The following is a 22,333-nucleotide window of genomic DNA, read 5'->3' on the forward strand; positions in this document are numbered from 1 at the left end:
CGGCTGAACACCGCAGTAACCAAGATGTGTGGCAGACCGTTACACCTATAGTGGTAACAACAGGAATCCTATGTCACCTTTTAAGACTGACAAATTCACAGGTAGTGCAAAATGTAGCAGCCCGTTGCTTGACTGGGGCCAGCAGTATGGAGTATAATATATCATGCCAGTTTTGAAACAGTTACTCTGGGCTACCGGTCAGCTTCTCGGTTCAATCAGAAGTGCTGGTTCCCACCTACAAAAGGCCCAAAGAGCTTGGGACAAGGGTACCTGAATGACCACCTGTTCCCACATGATGGTACCTACATATTGAAATTGCCTCAGAGGCCATAAGCCTACCAACGAAATCTCAACCTGTTCATATTTACAGTGGTACCTCTGGTTAAGAACTTAATTCGTTCCGGAGGTCTGTTCTTAACCTGAAACAGTTCTTAACCTGAAATACCACTTTAGCTAATGGGGCCTCCTGCTGCGCCACTGCCGCACAATTTCTGTTCTCACCCTGAGGTCAAGTTCTTAACCTGAGGTACTATTTCTGGGTTACCGGAGTCTGTAACCAAAAGTGTTTGCAACCCAAGGTGTTTGTAACCCAAGGTACCACTGTACTTCAAAAGAGTAAACTAGAGGAGTTTGGTAACTCCACCAAGCTTGGCACAGATATGGAGTTGGCTTGCTTCCTAGGTTCCCCCTCAGTGTATACATTCCTATTCCAACACTACCATTGTTGTCCAACATGCATCTGATAGCACAGGGACTGTGAGCAGACCCATAAAGCACATCAAACACTGTAGTTTGTTAAGGGTGCTGGGAATTGTAGCTTGTGTGGAAAACTACAGTTCCCGGGACTCTGTGGGATAAGCCAAGGGCTTTGAAGGTGCATTGGATGGGCTTTCAATGTATGGTGTTGATCTGCCTTGCAGCGCCTCGGTTTGCAAAGTGCCTAATTCAATCCCCGCTGCCTGATACCTTGAAGATCTGGTGCCAGCACAGACAATACTGAGCTGAATGGATCCATGTTCCAACTCTATATAAGGCAGGTTCTGATGCTCTAATGCAATGCATGTATCAGTCTTTTTAACATTTATTAGCTGGCCTTCAGCCTTGCTCTCAGAGCTGCACGCAATGTAGACTGCCAAATACAATAAAACAACAAACTGCAGCAGTAGATTAAAAGTCTGGCTTGTTTGGTCTATAATGTCACTCCTGAAAGCACTATATAAACATTGAAGTATTCTTATTAGTCATGTACTACTTGTAAAATTGCTAGTCACAGACCACATACAAGGAATAAACTGCCTCAACTACACAAATAATTTCAACACATGCAACCTGCATCAACACAGAGAACCACAGGCCATGCAGCGGTTCCTATGAACACACCCTGTCAACCTTCTGGACCAATAGGCAAATGACCCACAGCATTATCTCCTTCCCACGTTTCATCTTACCTACTTGTGACAAGAACACTTTTTCTTTTCACACCTCCCATCAACATATATGCACCTCCAGCACAATGTCAAAAGTGTCTGCACTCCTGGAATAAAACGATCTGTACCTGGTCTGTGTAAGTAACCTCAAAAGTTCATCCCACTTGGATTGGCGGAGGAGAGAGAACTGGTACAGTATAGGATAAAATCTGGGGAAGAGGAACCTTCAGGTGCTGTTGTACCAGTGTTAGAAACTCAGATATATAAACTAATCACCAAATGGCATTTTAAACCTAGGTTACAGTCGCCATAACAGAATATCTAGGTGCTTTTGAGGGGGGGTGAGATTTATTATTATTATTATTCTTTTAATTTCTATTTTGTTGTATATTTAAGAAAAAATATCAAAGTGACGTTAAAATATCAAATAAAACAATACAGAATAAAACAAATTCAAGCTTCAAGGAAAACATTTCAGATCCTTCTCTAAGGGATGTTTGGCTTTCCCCATATTTATTTACCTACTTTATTTTATAGCACTGTCCCAAAGCAGAAGTACTCTAGGAAGCCAGGGTGGCCCCCAGATGTTGTTGGACTACAACTCCCATCATCCCTGAGCTCTGGCCTTGCTAGCTAGGGGTGATGGGAGTTGTAGTCCAACAACATCTGGGAACCCACAGGTTGAGAAAGGCTGGGTTAGTGTGTCGGACTAGGACCTGGGAGATCAGGGTTCAAATCCCCACTCAGACATGAAGCTCACTAGATGACCGTGGGCCAGTCAGTCTCTCAACCTACCTCACAGTGTTGTTTTGGGGATTAACTGAGGAGGGGAGTGAACCATGTACTCCATGGAGAAAAAGGTGGGGTATATATGCAATAGATAAGCTCTTCTGCTTAAGAAAGTTGGAGGGGGAAGCCAGATGGAGATGTCAGTCACCATTGGACCTGCACCAGTCACAAAATGTGCCTGGGGGTTTTCAAAAACAATGCTGTTCTCTCTTTAGACCCAGCCAACATGGCCAATGGTCAGAGACAGTGGGGGGTGTAGTCCAACACCATCTCAAGGGCCACAGACTGGCCCTTCCTAGTGTAGTGGTTGAGAAGCACATGAACTGGGAGATGGGCTTCTACAGCTCAAGATCTGAGCTCAGCCATGAAAGCACCAGGCCTTCAGCTAATCAGTACTTTCAACCACAGGTCCCTGTCTGCAGTACTGAAGGAATAACACTGTCTCATCCCATAGGATTGTTGCTTACAGCAATAAAGATCATAGAATCATAGAATCATAGAGTTGGAATAGACCACAAGGGCCATCGAGTCCAACCCCCTGACAAGCAGGAAACACCATCAGAGCACTCCTGACATATGGTTGTCAAGACTCTGCTTAAAGACCTCCAAAGGAGGAGACTCCACCACACTCCTTGGCAGCAAATTCCACTGTCAAACAGCTCTTACTGTCAGGAAGTTCTTCCTAATGTTTAGGTGGAATCTTCTTTCTTGTAGTTTGGATCCATTGCTCCGTGTCCGCTTCTCTGGAGCAGCAGAAAACAACTTTTCTCCCTCCTCTATGTGACATCCTTTTATATATTTGAACATGGCTATCATATCACCCCTTAACCTCCTCTTCTCCAGGCTAAACATGCCCAGCTCCCTTAGCCGTTCCTCATAAGGCATCGTTTCCAGGCCTTTGATTTTTCAATATATACAGCACCATCAGAGCACTGAGTATGTGAAGCACTCTCTGCACCTGAAATTGCTGTTCAGAGTAAATAAATATCAGCTATTATTAGAGCTGAAATGCTTAATTAGCTAATCAGCTTGATCAATCAGTTAGAAGTACTCTGATTAAAAAACATGGCCCCTAAAGAAGAGCAGGGTTTTAAATTTTTTTTAAAGGGAATTGATTTTCTATTTAAAATTCTAGACTTAGCGGCATCATCGTATAAATGTTTACATGGAAGAATGTCCCACTGCAGCTGGGGGATTTACTCCCCAGAAAGTGCCTATAGGATTGCACCCCTGAAGCACTGATACCACATTCCAAACCAACATAGAAGCCATAACTCCAGACAACACACTATTTCTGTCTCCCTAGTCTTATCTCCTCCTGTGATGAGGCTGCATTTTAATGTTTCAATGTTTTAAAGCTGTATTTTAATCTTGTTTTTAAATTGTATTCATTCAACTTGTTTTTATTATTGCTTGTTAGCTGCCCTGAGCCCGGCCTTGGCTGGGGAGGGCGGGGTATAAATAATTTTTATTATTATTATTAATATTATTATCTATCCACAGTCACTACCATGGCCTTCCAAAACCACCTTTCCACAATTCCCCTTGCGCACCATTCACACAAGACATAGCTCAAGTTGCTGCTCTTCTATCTATGACATACATTCTAGATCAGTGTTTCCCAACCTTTTTTGGGCAAAGGCACACTTGTTTCATGAAAAAAATCTCGAGGCACACCACCATTACAGCCCCGTGACGTCAGCGCGCAGCGTCACGCTGGGAGGGACATGAATTGCTAGCAAATTACATAATCACCTCCTTGAGGGCTGGCTCATCTTCTCCAAAGGCAGAACCCCATTAATTAACAGCACAGACTCACACCATAGCCAAGACGAGGGGGGAAAACCTCAGTCATGCACAGTCATGCACATGTGGGGGCTAAATGAGGACGAAGACCAGGCAGAGAGCAGAGTTCAAATCGCCCCACCTGGCCAGGACAATCCCTGGGTGCTCCCTTGGGCCACTCGCCTGACCCACCTCGCAGGGCTGTTGTTGCGAGGATAACACGGGGAGAACCACGCGCGCCCCCGGGAGCTCCTTGGAGGAGAAAGCGGGCGATGAATGCAATGCACGAAATATATGAGAGGCGACCAGGTTTTGCAGGTGAGGGGCCCCCGCCAGCCTCCGCTTCCAACACCCGGCGCAACGACGCCGAAGTTTCCCCCTGGGCTCGGCTCGGGGAGCAGCGCTGCTCCCCCCCGGCTCCCCTTCGCCCTCCCGGCTCTCTCTGCCGCCCACTGGGGACCCCCCTCACCTGCCAAGTCCGGAGCGCCGGTGGAAGTTGCATGCATGCATGCAGGGCGCCGCTTTGCCATTGCATTGCACTGCACTCCATGCAATGCCTGCACGCATGCATTGCCTTGCACGCCCGCCAAGGGGTCTCCCCGCGGTCCGATGCGTCCCCTCCGGCGCGGATGCAGCATTGCAAAAATAAACAACCCCCCCCGACGCAGCCACGCAGCCCTACCTGGGGGGCAGCCTCCGCCTCCGCCGCTCCGCCTCCGCGGGGATCCCCGGGCTCCATCCTGCCGCCCGATCTCCGCGGGGGCGCAGGCAGGCTGCGCGGGGTCTGCGCGGAAGAGCCCCTGCCCGCCCGGCTGCCACCGCTGCGCTCATTCCATGGCCGGGAGAAGAGTGCTTCAAACAAAACGCCCGGCCCGCCAGGCCACGCTGGGAAACGTAGTTCGCGCACCCCGCGCGGGCGCGGAGCCCAAGGGCGAGGGGACTATGGATCCCGGCAGCCCCCGCGCCGGGGACGGAGGGGGAGAGGCCGGGTGCAGGGATGGAGGGACGGGTGGGTGAGCGAGTGAGTGAGTGGCAGCCGCCAAGCCTTGGCCGAGAGCCAGGAAGGGCCTCCCCGGAGGAGGAGGAGGGAGGTGCAGAGCGGGAGGGAGGGAGGGAACCCCAGGGGTCATCTAGTGACGGCGCCCCAATCGAAAATTTGACTTTTTTTAAAAAAAATATTTCGAATTTTTTAATTTTTCCCGCGGCACACCAGGCAACATCTCGCGGCACACTAGTGTGCCGCGGAACAGTGGTTGGGAAACACTGTTCTAGATCTGTGGGGCAGGTGCGAAAGCATTTGAACAGCAACATAAAGGAAATCCTCAGGGTTATCCGCACCGCAAATATTGGGCTGTAATCAATTTATGAGCACACTAGACAATCCAACAGCAACAAAACACTTAACCTGATTTTAAAACCTGCAACCTGGGATTACTCCCTCCATTTAGAACTTTACTTTTGATTAAGTGTGTGGATGGATCAGTCATGCAGCTTTTGGGCAAAGATATTCACGACTGGCTTTAGCCAATATCAGCAATTAGGGATGCAAGCTGTCAGTAGAAGATTCATCAACTACAGCTGTTGCAGTGTTTATTTTCACAGCAATAAACACTGCTGTTACCAAAGAATGGGGGGTAAATAGAATAGAAGGCAGCTTGTGCTCACAATGAATGGTGGTGGTTGTTTTTTTCAGCTAAAGTCGTAACAAGAGCAGCCCTCCTGAAGCTGATGCCCTACAGATGTTGGACTCCAACTCCCATCAGCCCCAGTCAGCACAGCCAATAGTCAAGGAATATGGGAGTTGTAAGCCTACAACATCTGGCAATCATTAGGCTGAGAAAGGCTATTGTATGTCCACTTCAGACTTCCTCCAATATATATTCCCACCACTGCCACAAAAAACACCATCTATAATGAGGTTGGTAATATGTACATCAGACATAGGCAAATTCCGGCCCTCCAGATGTTTGGGACTACAATTCCCATCATCCCTGACCACTGGTCCTGTTAGCTAGGGATGATGGGAATTGTAGTCCCAAACCTCTGGAGGGCTAGAGTTTGCCTATGTCTGATGTACATCAAACCTACCAACCAAACAACTTGTTAAAAAGCCAGTAATTAATCAACTAAAATTCTTTAATCAGCTGACAGCATTTATATAGCACGTTTCAGCAGCCTAAACAATTCATCTAAATCTGTGTTTCCCAAACTTGGAAACTCCAAACTCCAGCTGTTTTTGGACAACTTCCATCATCCCTTGCTAGCAAGACCAGTGGTCAGGGATGATGGGAACTGTAGTCCAAAAACCGCTGGCGACCTAAGTTTGCGAAACACTGATCAACATTATTTCTGTGCACTCCTGCAAAGGTCAGTATTATTAGCGCCATATGGCAGACGGGAGACAAACACACCAATTCTATAAATATCTACTCAGAGGTAAGTCCCAGTGAGTTCAATGGCACTTTCAGATTGTGTTAGGTGCTGCAAAGCTGCAATCCTATACAGTGGTACCTTTGTTCTCAAACGGCTTAGTTGTCGAACAGATCAGCCCCTGAAAGCCACAAACCCAGAAGTGTTCCAGTTTGTGAACGTTTTTCGGAAGCTGAATGTCCGATTCTGCTTCCGCTTGAGTGCAGGAAGCTCCTGCAGCCAATCGGAAGCCTCGCCTTCGTTTTCGAACGGTTTCGGGAGTCGAACGGACTCCCGGAACGGATTAATAATAATGTATTATTATTTATACCCCGCCCATCTGCCTGGGCTTCCCCAGCCACTCGGGGCGGCTTCCAACAAAATATTAAAATACAATAATGCATCAAACATTAAAAGCTTCCCTAAACAGGGCTGCCTTCAGATGTCTTCTAAATGTCTGGTAGTAGTTGTTCTCTTTGACATCTGGTGGGAGGGTGCCACTACCGAGAAGGCCCTCTGCATGCTTCCCTGTAACTTGATTAGTTTGAGATTAAGTTTGAGAGCTAACGTGTAAATAAGCCCCACTAACCATAGCGGACATTACTTCTCAGTAAAAGCCATAGGATTGCACCAGAAGGCCACTTAGTGAAGGGATTGAGAACCGGTGGCCCTGCGGAAGTTTTGGGCCATGGCTGATGGGACTCCTGCTACCACGGTGGGTCACAAGGTTCCTCATCTCTGCACTGAATGACTTCTCAGGAGCAAAGATGAGATTTGAAGTGTGGACGTCCCAGCAGCTCCTCTTCCCAGAAACTGCGCAGCGCAGCTCTGTGCAGAGGAGTTACGAAACCTCCCCACCAACCTCCCTCAAGTGGACTAGTAACTTCCGACAAAAAAGCCAACTCTCTCACTCTCTTGACACAAACCGGGGCAGGGACGGGGAGTGGCAAAAACTTCCTGCAATCCTTGGCTGGGTGCCAAGCTCGCTGAACGAGATGGGATTCATTTCGAACTTGGGATTGTTGGGGGCGCACATTAAAAAATATATATATCTGGATCTCAAATGTCACGTTATGTCTTTTGCTTTGCTTCGACCTGTCGTTATTTGTGTCCATTGATGCGCGAGGGGGCTGTGTTATAAGAAGCTGCGAGAGGAGATCGTTCTGCTGGCTGGCTTTGCGTAAAAGCGCTTTTCTGGAAAAGAAACCCCAGCCCACAACTCCACCTCTTCTCTCTCCCCCCCCCCAAAAAAACACCCCCCAACCAGGTCAGACGATGTTGGGAAGGAGAGGGGCGTTGCTGGGAGTTTCCTAAGCCCGTGAGAACTAGGATCGGGCCCGGATCTCGCTCACCTCCTCCTCCTCCTCCTCCCTTGCCGGCGTCTTTTCCCCAGCTGGCCGCGGGCTGCTCCTCCACCAGCTCCCCGCCGGCGCCGCGATCCTTCGCTTCCCTGTCCCACTTTAGGCCTCTGCCCAGGGCTGGCGGCGGCGGCTGCATTTCCTGGTGCGGGCCATTTTGGAGAAGCATTTTAACCCGGCATCCCTGGCTGCGTGGGGAGGAGGGGAGCGCAAAAGCAGAGCCCGCCCTGGGTGTGTGTGTGTGTGTCTTGCACGCCCACGCGCAGCGCCTTCTCCACCAGGAGCCCCAGCTGCTTTCCCGCGAAGTGGGCCACTTTCCCACCCGCGATCTCCCTTTATCTCTCCACCTCCTCCCCCAATCCACACGAGCAAACGCAATCCGTGTTGCGCATCCGCAAACGCGCCCTTGTTTGGAAGCTATTAATAGCGAGCCCGGGAGCGCAAGCGGCTCGGCAGTGCGCCCCGCTGGCCGCCAGGGGGCGGCAGGGAGGCTTCATTCCAATCCCCCAAGGGGCCCCCGCCCTTTCCTCCAGCGGGGGGGGGGGGACTGCTTAAAGGGGCCGCGCCTGGATTCTTCAATATGGTTACTATAGGTCTTCTTCGTTTGCTGCGCTGTCGCCGCGCCCTGAGCAGAGAAACGAGTTGCAGGCATGGGAAGGAAGGTACCGGAGGCAAGATTTTAAACAGATTAGTCTCTGTTATGTCTTGTAAATTTATCATAATATTTTACTTTTGTATTTTGAACACGGTTTCTCAAAGCTCAAACTGATAAAAAAACAAACGCATTCGCTCAACGATGTTGCAAAAGAGGCTAGTTGGCTTGGCAACTATATCAGCTCAACATTTCCAGGCACCAGCGCTGGACCAGAAGGAATCAGCGACAGAACTTGCAAAGCAGAAGGCACAAAAAGTGAGGTTTTGATGCGCCTGAAATTGAAACTTTTAAGACACTTAATTTTTAACATCACAATTCGCAGGATTCTTCAAAATGATTTGTGTGCTGAAACATTTTCTTTTGCATTTGAGAAAGTGCACCATGTGGCTGAAATAAGACAAGGGGGGCCTGCAACAAAATGTTGCAGTGTGTCTTCCTCTACTAAGGGGAGGACTCCAGCCAGCCTGGAAGGTACAGAAGCCCCATGGGGAGGGGGGAAGCAGATACCTTTGCTTGACCACCCCACAAGCCTTCTCCTGCTGTGCTACATAGCTACCCTCAGCGGAAGACCCCAGGTGCTTTTGCCAGCATCTCCAGGTATGGATGGAAAAGACCCCTGTCTGAAACCCTCAAGACTGGGACAGATAGATCAATGGTCTGACTCAGCTTAAGGAAGCTTCCCATAGTTCCAACCTCAGCATTTTGTAGTTATATAGGGGAGATGTTTTGGGGAGTGGGAAAGAATTCCCTCTCTCCCACCCAATCCTTCCTCCTGTAATATCACTCTATAATACAGGCAAGGAGTTTAAATTTCACATCACCCCACAACCCTGATTCCCACTTCTGAAGCTTACTTTAAGGGATGTGAGTTAATTCCCCTTTTTGTCTCCCGTCCCAAGATCCAATCTTTCCCTCATCTCCACAACCGGTACCTCAACATTTCATCCTGCAAACTCACAAGTCCTTGTCAGGCCATTTTGAGGGATGTTATTGTTTAAATTTACAAATTTATATACTTTTGTATACCTAGGGCAGGTGTAGGGAACCTCTGAGCCACTAGATATTGCTGAACTACAACTCCCAACATCCCTGGTCATCAGCCATACTGGTTGGGGCTGATGAGAGTTGTAGTTCAGCAACATCTGAAGGGGCAAAAGTTCCCCACATCTCACCTAGGGAGTACTTAGAAGCTACTAGCTTCTTTTGTGTTGTTCTGTTTCACTTCCAGTTGATAGTGAACTTAGTGGCTGAGTGCCTATTAGAAGGCATGCCAATACATTAAAATAATATAGTATTATCCCTGTTTTGCAGATGGGACAAACTGGATCAGAGAGAATGACTCACTAAGCCCATTCCAGAGCTGTATCTATGGGGGGGGGGCTTTCTTTGTCCAGAGGGGCACTGTTGAGGCTCCCAGCCTATGTGTGTGCATACACAGATGCCAATCTGGGTCTTTGACCCGGGTGAAATAAAGCCTAGTTTCACCCCTGCCCAACCCTAACCATGTCTAGGTAAAGGTAAAGGGACTCCTGACCATTAGGTCCAGTCGTGACTGGCTCTGGGGTTGTGGCGCTCATCTCGCTTTACTGGCCAAGGGAGCCGGTGTACAGCTTCTGGGTCATGTGGCCAGCATGACTAAGCCGCTTCTGGCGAACCAGAGCAGCGCACGGAAATGCTGTTTACCTTCCCTCCAGAACGGTACCTATTTATCTACTTGCACTTTGACATGCTTTCGAACTGCTAGGTTGGCAGGAGCAGGGACCGAGCAACGGGAGCTCACCCCGTCGCAGGGATTTGAACCGCTGACCTTCTGATCGGCAAGTCCTAGGCTCTGTGGTTTAATCCACAGCACCACCCGCATCCTTGTCTACTCAGAAGCAAATCCTACTGAATCAAATGGGGCTTTATTCCAAATGAATGGAGTTAGTTAGGATTGCAACCAAAGTCTATGAGAAAGGTAAGACCTGAACCCAAGTCTCACAAGTCAACATCCAACTGCCCATACCTTACAAGCCACAAATGTATCTACTCTTAAGTCCACAGTTTCCCCAATCACCTCCCCAGACATATTTCAGACATAATGTGGGTAAACTACTTAGGTTTATCCAAAGGTAGCCCCAGAATTTGTCTTCCCACCTGGCCAATGGTCTGGGATGTAGTCAATGGAAGCTGTAGTCGAGCAATACAAGTGTCTTTTAACCCTGATGGCTATATTCTAGCCATAGCTGTCAACTTTCAGATTTGAAAATAAGGGACCAGCAGCCTCAAAAATAAGGGATCAGCAGCCTCACCTGTCCCGGGGACAGTCTATGGGATATCTAACAATCCGGGATAGCAGCGGGAAACGGAGCTGGAATAAGGGAATTTCCCGCAAAAAAGGAAAAGTTGACAGCTGTGATTCTAGCTCTACTGGAGGGAGGGAAAATGCAGTTGCACTCAAATCCTGTTTCTGAGCTTATTCCCCAGGCTGGGCATTGTAAGTGCTGCTGGCCTAGATTGGACCTTCGCCTGATCCAGCAGGGCTTTGGCATTCTTGTGTTCTTGAGGACCGCAGGTTCCCCATCCGTGCCCTGATCAACAGAGACCACTATCCCGTTCTCACATCATTGTCAGACTTGCGTCTCAAAGGTCCATCATCTACATTTGTTGTTTTTCCAAAGCCCAGTGAGCCAAGAGTGCACATCTCAGCAAAAGTCCAGCTCTTGAGTCTGAGGCAGGTGGCCTGGGGGTTGGGGGCAGGGAGAACGGAGCAGAAATGGGAATTTGAACGACAGTCAACAAGAGAGCCCAAGGCTGGCACTGATCGGTTTGCAGGTAAAAGTTGAGATCAGCAGAAAGTTTTTGCAGAAAAGGGAAGAATTGGGAGCTAACTGCACCCAGAGAGGCACTGCTGTCAGCAAAACAGGAGGAAAATGAGTCACTGACTGAGCTACTTCTCTCTCCTCCCGCCCCCCAGACACACACCACGAACACACAGATAATTTTGTGGTTTTCTGCAAATTCAAACCACGGGGCTGGGAAAACACCAGGAGCCGGCAGGACACAGAGCTTTTGTGTCCCTGTTCCAAACCCGAGAGGCCTGGATTTTGCAGGGGAATTCCTATTCCCTTAAGGGGTTTGGTCTAGGTCTTCTGTTTTCATTTTAATTGGGGTTATATAGTTAACCCTAGGTCATGGAAGTCCAGCCTCAACTGGGTGAGAGGTGGTAAGAGACATGCTTTTGGCACATGCTCAGAGACACCTTTCCGCTCTTCTTCCTAAGGGCCAGGCTTCTGACATTAGAACCAGCTCTCTGTGCTTAACCCAGGTGAGCCCACATTCGGATGAAAAGCAGTTTTACATGCCGTGCACCGCAAGGAGGGAAATAAAATAAGGGTAGCACAGTTCCTAAACCCAGCAGGTCTACAGCTAAAGTGTCTTAAACTGAAAGCAAGAAAGTATTATCGACTGCATATAGGTCTCCAAGCAGGGTTCGAAACTCCCATTTTTCTAGGCGCATTTTGCGACAGGGAATTTCATTAGCGCAAGCAGTTTCTGAGCTCTGGCCACAGTACTGCGCCTAAGATTTCAGATTAAAACTGCATAGTGGAAGGAAAGGAGTACAGAGGTACCTCGGGTTAAGTACTTAATTCGTTCCAGAGGTCCTTACTTAACCCGAAACTGTTCTTAACCTGAAGCACCACTTTAGCTAATGGGGCCTCCCGCTGCCGCCGTGCCGCCGGAGCACAATTTCTGTTCTCATCCTGAAGCAAAGTTCTTAACCCGAGGGACTATTTCTGGGTTAGCGGAGTCTGTAACCTGAAGCGTCTGCAACCCGAGGTACCACTGTACCTTTTTCTGCCTCCCCACTTCCAGCTACTCTCTGAAGACTGGAAACGAGACCCTCTTAAGAATATATAGGGGTGGGCAGGCAGGGGAAGGACTAGATCATATGAAAAATGAACATAATATTTTAGCTGCAGTTCATTCATTTTCAGCTTGGTATTCTCGTTATAAAAAAGTGCACCTAGACATTCTGTTGTTGCGCCCACAACCTAGAAAGTTTAACGTGCCATTTAGCTCCTTGCTTTCATATCTCAGTTTCTAACACTGCCTCCAAGACACTTTCAAAAGCCCTAACCGATAAACAACACTTCCTCTTCTATAGTGGGGGGAAAGAGAGAAGAAAAAAATCACAGACCCAATAACGCCAGTGCTCTAGGAGTCACTTCTGACCCTGTGCACAAGAGCAGAGTTCTCTTTTTTCCCCGCCGCTCCGTTCACACGTCGGGGACCAATTGGACCGCGACAGCGAACACGCGTCGGGCCTCTCCCCACGAGTCGTCCCGTCCGCGCGCCTTGGAACGCTAGCCTAGCGGGAAACGCAGCCGGCCTTTCTTGCACGGGGATTCACAAGTGCCGTTGCACGGATAAGTGATCCGGGAGGCGACTCGGACTCCCCAGGGGCGTCTGCCGAAGATGCCCCGCCCGATCCTCATCCCGATCCTAAGTGCGCAGGGGGCGCCTTCTCACCTGAGCAGCTGGAGCGCGTCCGTGGATCGCGGGTCTTCCACGAGGACGTAGACCGTGGCGGGGGGCGGCTCCGGGTTGGGGGGCCTCTCGCTCGTGTCATGGGACATCATTCCCCCGCCCCCCCCGACTGGAGCCCCCCCCGGTAGATAATCTGGGGCTCCCGGCGATTAATGCGGGGAGAGGCACTCCGGATCCAAGTTGGGGAGAATGGCGCAGAAGCGAGTCAGGCGCAAGAGCTGCGGGTGGGCGGCGGGTTCAAGAGACCCGTCTCCTCCCAGCGCGGGAGAAAAACATCCAGCCGGAGTGTTGCTTCATTTTCCGGCTGGAGAGGGAGCAAGCGGGGGGAGATCTCCACGGGAAATGACATCAGACTGGGATCCTCCCCCGGGTGGAGCTGGGATCGGAGGCGATCTCTTCGCCGAGGCGAAGCGACGGGGTCTTAAAATTGGTCGGCGCTCAGCTGGGATCGCTAGCAAGCGTGCCTCTGAGCATGTGCAGAATGATCGCCGCCGCGGATGACTGAGATTGCAGGTCCGAGTTAGGATGTCAGCTTGCGCCCTTGAACCTCACATTTTCAGACGGATGGGCCACCTTCATGACGTTGCCAACTGGGGGGGAAGGTTAGGTCTCCCTAAGGCAACCAGTAGCTGGGATCTGTGAGAGAAGCATCGAGCTAAATAGATTCCAGGGTCCGGATCTGATCTGGTGCTCTCCCAAAGGAACTTGCAATACTCTTCCCATCCTGTATTAATTCGACTATCAGCTAAGACCCTGTTCCAACCTTGCTTGTGTTACTCACGGTTATCATATTTTATTCATTCCTTCGCAAGAGCACCTAAATTATTGAAGAGATTTGTTATACAGACAAATATGGCAATATTGCCATCAGAGAATCGAGCCATCGATTCCCGCATTGCAGTGGGTTGGACTAGATGACCTTTGGCTCCCTTCCAACTCTTAAGAGTCTATGATTCTATAAATCAGTGGGTTTCATTACCACAGGTAACAGTTGCTGTTTCACATTCTCTTCTGTCTTGTCCCTTCACCAGCAAACAATATAAAGCTGCCATACATATAAGGAAAGAATCTACGGAATCTCATAAATACCAGCAAAATAGATATTATTTGTTGTCATTATCTTCCAAATCTTCCTTATACTGCAGTCCAAGACACGTTAATTGGCTTTTCCCACAATAATCACATGTGAGTTTAGTGGTGAATCATACCCGATTCCTTCCCACCTCCTGATTTCCAAACAAGTTGCTAGTACCTTAACTACCAACAACACAAACGTAACAGGCTGTATGTAACTGTATAAAAAAAAAAATCAAATGTGATTCAACATATCATATCAAGATATATGGTTGTATAGACCAACTTATCATATAAACAAAACATATTATGAGAAATTAAAGTCCAGCAGATTGATCAGGAAATACAATCTATTCAGTTCTTATATTAGCAATATCCACGGTGTGGAATTCTAATATCAATCTTGTAGTATTCCACGTGAAGATGCTTTCAAGAATTCTAGCGTTCCTTGTATGCAGGTTTCAGACAAAGAACTTGGAAGAATGGCACATGCAGAAAATAAGACAAGGATTCCAGGATAATTCCTTGTTTCGCCCATCCGGGCTTCGTCAGCCGTGCCTACTCGTATTCTTGTATATGAGAGACATGGAACATGGAATATAATGGATTCAGGCACAACCTTACTACCATCTTATAATTCCACCAGTATGATTGCACTAAATGATTGTTTTATCACTTTTAGGCATATCACCATGAGCTACTGGATGTCACATTTTCTACCATCAGGAATTGTGGGGCATATTATAGACTTACTTCTTTTCCCTCGTAAGATTTCTTAGCAGTCTTTCACCTTATGGCAGTGGTGTCCAAACATTTTTCAAAGAGGGCCAGATTTGATGTAGTGAAGGGCCGACAAAAGGGCCAACCAAAATTGTTGACCTTTTTCTTTTTTTAGGATTGAAGTTGTTGAAGATTTAATACTTCAATTGAAATAATAAAGTATTATGATTGGATATATTAATTGGATTTTTTTATTGGAAAATCAATAAAAATGATTTTTTTAAAAAATAAGTTGTTGAGGTTTTTTTTTTAGGATTTTACCCCAGAAAACAAACTGCCACAGGGTTAAACCGGATTAGGCCCCTGAAACGGACTTTGGACATGCCTGCCATATGGTCTCTGGGCAGGGCAGTTTACAACAGTAGAATATAGAATTATAAAAGCAGATAAAATGGTTGCAATTGTAAAAACATGTAAAGCCATTCCAAGTGGAACTATGCCTTCACTATTGTCAGGGAACTGACATCGGAGCTGGAGGCGGAGGGAAGGCTCTCAAATGATGCTGGAGAAGGGCCCAGCAGGGAGAGAGGCAGCTCCGCAGATGGGGAAGCAAATCAGCGCAACACCAGGGATATAGAGGGGCTGATGGGGGAATCGGCGAGAGGGCTCCAGGACTCTTCACCGGACACCAGCGGGGAGAGTACGGGTCCTCCGCTACCCACGCCCTCCCTGCGCAGAAGACTTCCACGCAGAGAGAGTAGGAGGAGACTGGGTGTCAAACAACTTTTATGTTGGAAAAGATTTAAGAAACGCCCACTGACGGATTCTGCTAGCGACTGAGGCAGCCACGAAGTGAAGGGCTGTCCAGACAGAAAGGTTTAACAAGGCAACACAGCCAGGAGTGGCGGTAACTTACGCACGAGCAACCCCACACTCATTACAACTATGTTAGATGAACCAGAGAGGGAGGCCATAGTTCAGTGCTGCAAAGGAAGCCCTTTCCTGAGCCGCCGTCACCCGCAGTTCTGAGGGTGGCAGCAGGGCTGGTCCAAGACATTTGGGCAACTGAGGCGAACCACCAAATGCTGCCGCTTCCCTGCAAAGGAAGATGGGGAAGAAGGCTTCACCTGACCTCGAGGGAGTCTCACCAACCAACATCTTACACACAAGAAGCTTGGTCAGTAGGGATGGAGACATTCCTTGGATATTTGGGGTCTAAGTTGTTGTAGGGCAGAGCTCTCCAAACTGTGTGTCACGACACGTTAGTGTGTCGACTGGAGTCTGTAGGTGTGTTGTGCGAACGCTCCCAGGGTTGGAAAGGGATTGGTGGTGGGGGTGTACAAAAATAAAATGAAAAAGGAATATCATTTATGAGGAATTTAAAAAAAGTTTAAAAAAACATTTGCCCCCCAAAACCCGGAAGCCTTTCTTCTAGGCATTTTGACAACAGATATCCCAAGTGCTAAAAGAAGGGGATTCCTATACGCAACAACAGTAGTGAGAATGTTGATTGCTAAGAATTGGAAGGGAGAGAAAATTCCAACGAGAGAAGAATGGCAGATAAAACTTTCTGAATATCTGGAACTTGCAAAAATGACAGAAATAAGCAGGAATCAAACAAGCCAAAAATTTTATAAAAGAGTGGGGATGCTATGGAGGGTACTTAAAAAAACATTGCTCCCAAATAAAATCTTTAGTGTGCTTTGATTAATTTTCACAAATTGCATGACCGATGGATAATATAGTGTATATAATGCTGATAATTGATAAGGTGAAAAAGGACGCAGTTAAAAAAGGAAGAAAGGACCCGCAGTGAGGCAGATGGAAGTCACACTGGAAAAGTAGAAGATTATTTATTAACGATTGAAAGTTATGGAGATATTGACTTTTTAAATTAATTTTGGGTGTTTTTTCATGATTTTTTCTTTTTTGTACTCTATGATATTTTTGATGATGAATGGAATAGATGTAATATCGAATGAAACCAGTAAAGAGCATTGACGGGGAAGGGTAATGGAAAGGGCTTAGTTTAACCTCCAGTTTGCTAGTAAAACTGAATTACAGTGGTACCTCGGGTTAAGAACTTAATTCGTTCCAGAAGTCCGTTCTTAACCTGAAACTGTTCTTAACCTGAAGCACCACTTTAGCTAATGGGGCCTCCTGCTGCTGCTGCGCCGCCAAAGCACGATTTCTGTTCTCATCCTGAAGCAAAGTTCTTAACCCAAGGTACTATTTCTGGGTTAGCGGAGTCTGTAACCTGAAGCATATGTAACCTGAAGCGTGTGTAACCCGAAGTACCACTGTATTGTGTCGTGAAATGATGCATGTCTACAAAGTGTGTCACCAGCAAGGAAAGTTTGGAAAGCTCTGCTGTAGGGCTTTAAGCACTAATGTGAGCACCTCAAATTGCATTTGCAAAAGAACTGGCAAACCAGTGCTAGACTAGCGCGCGCACTCATAAGCATTGCCTACACCTGCAATAGAATAAAGGGCTGGATCCTGAGGTGCCCTAGTGGGGTGTACCACTTCAGAACTGGAGTCGGGGGATGCTTTTCTTTCTTTTTAATGTCGCTGTACGCTGTGGTCTAAACAACAGAGCCTAGGGCTTGCCATCAGAAGGTTGGTGGTTTGAATCCCCGCTATGGGGTGAGCTCCCGTTGCTCGGTCCCAGCTCCTGCCAACCTAGCAGTTCAAAAGCACGTCAAAGTGCAAGTAGATAAATAGGTACCGCTCCGGCGGGAAGGTAAACAGCATTTCCGTGCGCTGCTCTGGTTCGCCAGAAGCGGCTTAGTCATGCTGGCCACATGACCCGGGAAAAACTCTGCGGACAAATGCCGGCTCCCTCGGCCAGTAAAGCGAGATGAGCGCCGCAACCCGAGAGCCGTTTGTGACTGGACTTAACTGTCAGGGGTCCTTTACCTTTACCTTTTTATGTGAAAGAGTCCTGTCACTCCTATAGGCTGTAGAAGTAGCATCGAGAGGTGGGAGAACAGCAGTTACAAGTACAGTCATACTTCAGGACAAATACGCTTCAGGCTAAGTATTTTCGGGTTGCGCTCCACGGCGACCCCAAAGTAATAGAGCCCTTTGCTTCCAGGTTTCGCTGCTCATGCATGTGCAGATGGTCAAAATGACGTCACGAGCATGCGCGGAAGCGACGAAACATGACCCGCGCATGTGCAGATGCACTATCACATCTTATGTTTTGTTTAGGATGCGAACAGGGCTCTGGAACGGATCCCGTTCGCATCCCGAGGTACCAGTGTACAGTGGTATCTTGGGTTACAGACGCTTCAGGTTACAGACTCCGCTAACCCAGAAATAGTACCTCGGGTTAAGAACTTTGCTTCAGGACGAGAACAGAAATCTCACAGTGGCAGCAGGAGGCCCCATTAGCTAAAGTGGTACCTCAGGTTAAGAACAGTTTCAGGTTAAGAACGGACCTCCAGAACGAATTAAGTTCTTAACCCAAGGTACCACTGTATGAGCTGTGAAGCAGAGAATCCCTGGTTCAGATCTCCTCTCTCTCTACCACAAACTCACTTGATGGCTTTAGGGAAGCCACAAAGTGGGGGCAGGAAGTAGTGCTGGTGGAAAGCTGATAATGCACAATTTTTCAAAAAGGAACGGCAATTAGACACGTTAGGCATATGTCTTTATTAAGCAGCATGTCAGGAACAGCACGTACACAAATTACAAAAGGATAGAATGTGCTGAAAACTGAAACTGCCCAAAGCAATTTAAAACACCTTCTTTGGGGCCGGAACCTCCTCTTCCGCGCCTTCATCTCAAGGCAGGTAATGCTTCCTTGCACCCTTGTAAATATAATAAAAGCACTAGGATGTCTGAGCTATGTGACACTCCTGGGTAGCTCAGATGGGAGAGCATGGGGCTATTAATGGGTTTGAGTCCCATGTTGGGCAAAAGTTACAATTCTGTGATCTGTGTCCCACAAAGTCATGAATCTGAGCTTTAAGAAAAGTTCTCTCTCTTTGTGCCTGTTAATGAGCTGAGGCAGATGCACAAATGAATTGTCACTGTATGGTACATAAGAGCCACGGGCTCCTTTGGAGAAACTGCCAGCGATACGCAGTGCAGGCAAGGAACAAAGCATGCTTTGTGTTTATTAGGCTTTTTCTTTTAGTGTGGGGTATCTGGTGGCGAATTTGCGCAGCTGGTAAAAAACAAAACACAACCCCATGAGCAGGAAGGCTCCCAAATGGCTTGCCATATGTCGAAGCAAATGCACATTACTATCTAAAGAGAGGATTTCCATATGACTATTGCCTAGAGTCTAAAATTAATCTATAAACACTGCATTCTCCTTCAACCTCAGTCTCCCTCATCTGCAGTATGGGTATGATAATAGCACTGAACTATCTAACATTGCATTAAGGTTAATGCTGAAGCTTTACAGCTGAAAAAGCAGGCAATGGTTGAAGAACGTTTATACCATAACAAATTTGTGGGTCTTTGTCGTGCCACAAGATCCCCCTTCACTTATTTCCACTCTCATTTCTTTTAATGTAACAGACTCATGGGACTAGCGGCCTTTTGCGAGAGGAATACAAACGGATCACTTTTAATATTTAAAAAGTGCTGTTTGAATAAATGCCCCAGGCATATATGGAGTGAACATCAAAATCAAGACCACTGAAGTTCACATCCAGCCTCTTTCTAGTTGATTTATTTGATTTATTTAACCCTTCATATGCCACCATCCCCATCTTTCCTCTATAGCTGCTCAAAGCTGCCAACATGGAAAAAAAATACAACTTTTTAAAAGTAAAGGCGGCACAATGAAAAATTAGCAAAATATTTTCCCACTCTCCCAATGACCGCGGTCCCCAAGGCAAGCTCTGCGGCTGGTTGCCTCTAAGTTTCATCAGTCAAATTTCATCAAAAGCTCCCCCCCGCTGAAAGTGGGCGCAGGGAACGCGCCTGCGGCTGCAAGCAGAGTCAGAAGGGGGCGCTGTCGCCACGACCTGCGGTTTCCAAGCTGCCGGATTCCTGCTCTCTCCAGCCCACCTAAGATGCAGGCGAGGAAATGATGGGGCGATTTGCAGCTCAGCTGATGGAGCCAGCAGCGCTGCGCGGCGACCCCTTGGCGATGCTCGCGGATGGGCAAATGGTACCCCTTCCTGCATTGCTAACACCACCATCCCCAGCAGCCGCCGGTGTCATTCCAGGACTCCTGGGCTGGGTCTGCAAAGCTCTCTTTCCTCCCTCCAGCAGAGGAGCGGTGTCTTCCCGGGAACTGACGGAGCTGGCGAGGAACAGACTGTGTCTGTTTGGGGCGCGCATATGCCTGGTATACAAAGCTGTGCGAACTGCTGGCTGCTCAATGCCAGGCTTTGCAGGGATTAACACACTCTCTCGATGCTTCCCTCCTCTCTCTCGCTGCCTGCACTGTTCTGGAGTCTTGCATGCCTACGTTTCTGCATGCAGGGTGGTGCAAAGAACAGACCTGGCTTCGAATCCCCGATGTAAAATGAATAGGCAAGGATATGAACACACTGTCACTTTAAAGCAGGTGTTAGACGCATATTCCCCACCCCACCCACAACCCAGCAGTTTACCCCTCACAGAGTTACAATTCCCAGCAACCTTTAACAAACTACAACGCCCAGAATTCTTTGAGGAAAAAGAATGTGCTTTAAAGGTATAGGCAGGAGTCAGCAAACTTTTTCAGCAGGGGGTGGTCCACTGTCCCTCAGAACTTGTGCAGGGCCAGACTATATTTTGAAGAAGAAAAAAATGAACGAATTCCTATGCCCCACAAATAACCCAGCAGTGGCTTAGCGTGGGTTGTCAGCACCCGGGGCAAGGCAAGTAATTTGCACCCCCTAACCCCTGGATTTGCGCCCCCTAACCCGTGGATTTGCACCCCCTAACCCGTGGATTTGCGCCCCCTAACCCTAACCCCCAGATGTTGCGCCCGGTGCGGCCGGCCCCCCCTGCACCCCCCACGCTACGCCACTGTAACCCAGAGATGCATTTTAAATAAAAGCGCACATTCTACTCATGTAAAAACACCAGGCAGGCCCCACAAATAACCCAGAGATGCATTTTAAATAAAAGGACACATTCTACTCATGTAAAAACACACTGATTCCTGGACAATCCATTGGCTGGATTTAAAAGGCGATTGGGCCAGATCCAAGCCCTGGGCCTTAGTTTGCCTATGCATGGTATAGTGTAATGCAGCCCAAGTCTACCTTACAAGGCTGCTGTGAAAATAAAATGAGATCATATCCACTTAAGGATATACATATAGTATATGCATATACTCACTATCTCTTCATTACTCTCTTCTCTACTTCTGCTTTGCAACTATGGATTCCACCTGTCAGTTATCCTTCTGTCTTCCTACTATCTACCCATTCCTCTCGGTTTCTATAGTAGCAGGGTGGAACATCTGGTGCCCAGGCCTCATCCTGCCTCCCAGGGCTTTCTAGAGGGACTGCCACACCTCTTCCAGTCTGCCATGCCCACTTCGCATCATGTTCCAGCTCTCAGTCATGCCCTTGCACCCTTCCCTGCCTTATTCTTCCCACACTGAGATCAATTCTGCCTTTATTATGGTGCAGAGTGAGCGTTTGGTGGATCAGGTAGAAGGCACACCTGCATCTTTCTCATTTGAACCTATAATACCTGTCATTCTACTACTTTAGCATCAGTCTCATACCCACACGAATTTCAGTAAACTAAATAACACTTACTTCTGAGCAGTATGCCTAGGCATACTGTGTGCTTCGAGCGCTTCACATACAGTTCTGTGGAGTCAGGACAGCATTAACAGGTTTCTACAGCATTAAAGTAGATCTAATGATGTGCATGGGACATGGGTGGCGCTGTGGGTTAAACCACAAAGCCTAGGACTTGCCGATCAGAAGGTTGACGGTTCGAATCCCCGCGACGGGGTGAGCTCCAGTTGCTCGGTCCCTGCTCCTGCCAACCTAGCAGTTCGAAAGCACGTCAAAGTGCAAGTAGATAAATAGGTACCACTCTGGTGGGAAGGTAAACGGCGTTTCCATGCGCTGCTCTGGTTTGCCAGAAGCAGCTTAGTCATGCTGGCCACATGACCCGGAAGCTGTACGCTGGCTCCCTCGGCTAATAAAGCGAGATGAGCGCCGCAACCCCAGAGTCAGTCACGACTGGACCTAATAGTCAGGGGTCCCTTTACCTTTACCTTTAATGATGTGCACACACATGTGGGAATCAGACTTTGGTGACTGGCAACTGAGTGCATGAACTGACATAACTAACACTATTGCATGTGTAGTGAGATAACATGAAACTGTCTCTGGTGTTATATTTGTGACGGACCATTCACACATGCAGATAGTCTTTGGATTTCGTACATCGAGTGATGAGCCTGCATGTTTGTAAACCAGGCCAAAATTCATTTCCGTAGTGTGTGCATAATTGTACCAATAAGCCAGTAGTTCTCAGTTGTCACAGTCGTGCGGCTGTATATTTGACTTAATCTTTGTGCTGTGTGCAAATGTGTCTTTGTCATTCACCCTTGCCTGACTGTTCCTCATTATCACATTGAAAGTGCAAGGTCACTTTCATTCTCACAA

At 47.9% G+C, this 22,333-nt stretch overlaps 2 protein-coding genes across 4 annotated transcripts in view; one reads left to right on the forward strand and one right to left on the reverse strand.

The window, feature by feature from the left end:
• TFE3 (transcription factor binding to IGHM enhancer 3) overlaps positions 1-13,424 on the reverse strand; it is a 36,024-nt gene extending 22,600 nt beyond the window's left edge. The window contains exon 1 of one of the 3 annotated variants that reach the window (XM_083483081.1): positions 12,936-13,424. In XM_083483081.1, coding sequence (XP_083339207.1) covers positions 12,936-13,045 — 110 coding nt within the window. In that variant the 5' untranslated portion in view covers positions 13,046-13,424. Of the gene's footprint in view, positions 1-7,762; positions 8,116-12,935 lie in introns of those variants that run through there. The other 2 variants (XM_083483082.1, XM_083483083.1) reach the window with 2 other exon arrangements.
• The window catches only part of LOC310696923 (uncharacterized protein), a 164,588-nt gene that overhangs the window by 88,221 nt on the left and 54,034 nt on the right, over positions 1-22,333 (forward strand). The gene's annotated exons all lie outside the window — the stretch shown is intronic.

Source organism: Podarcis liolepis, assembly GCF_965112155.1.
Source record: "Podarcis liolepis genome assembly, chromosome: 17".
NCBI lineage: Eukaryota > Metazoa > Chordata > Lepidosauria > Squamata > Lacertidae > Podarcis > Podarcis liolepis.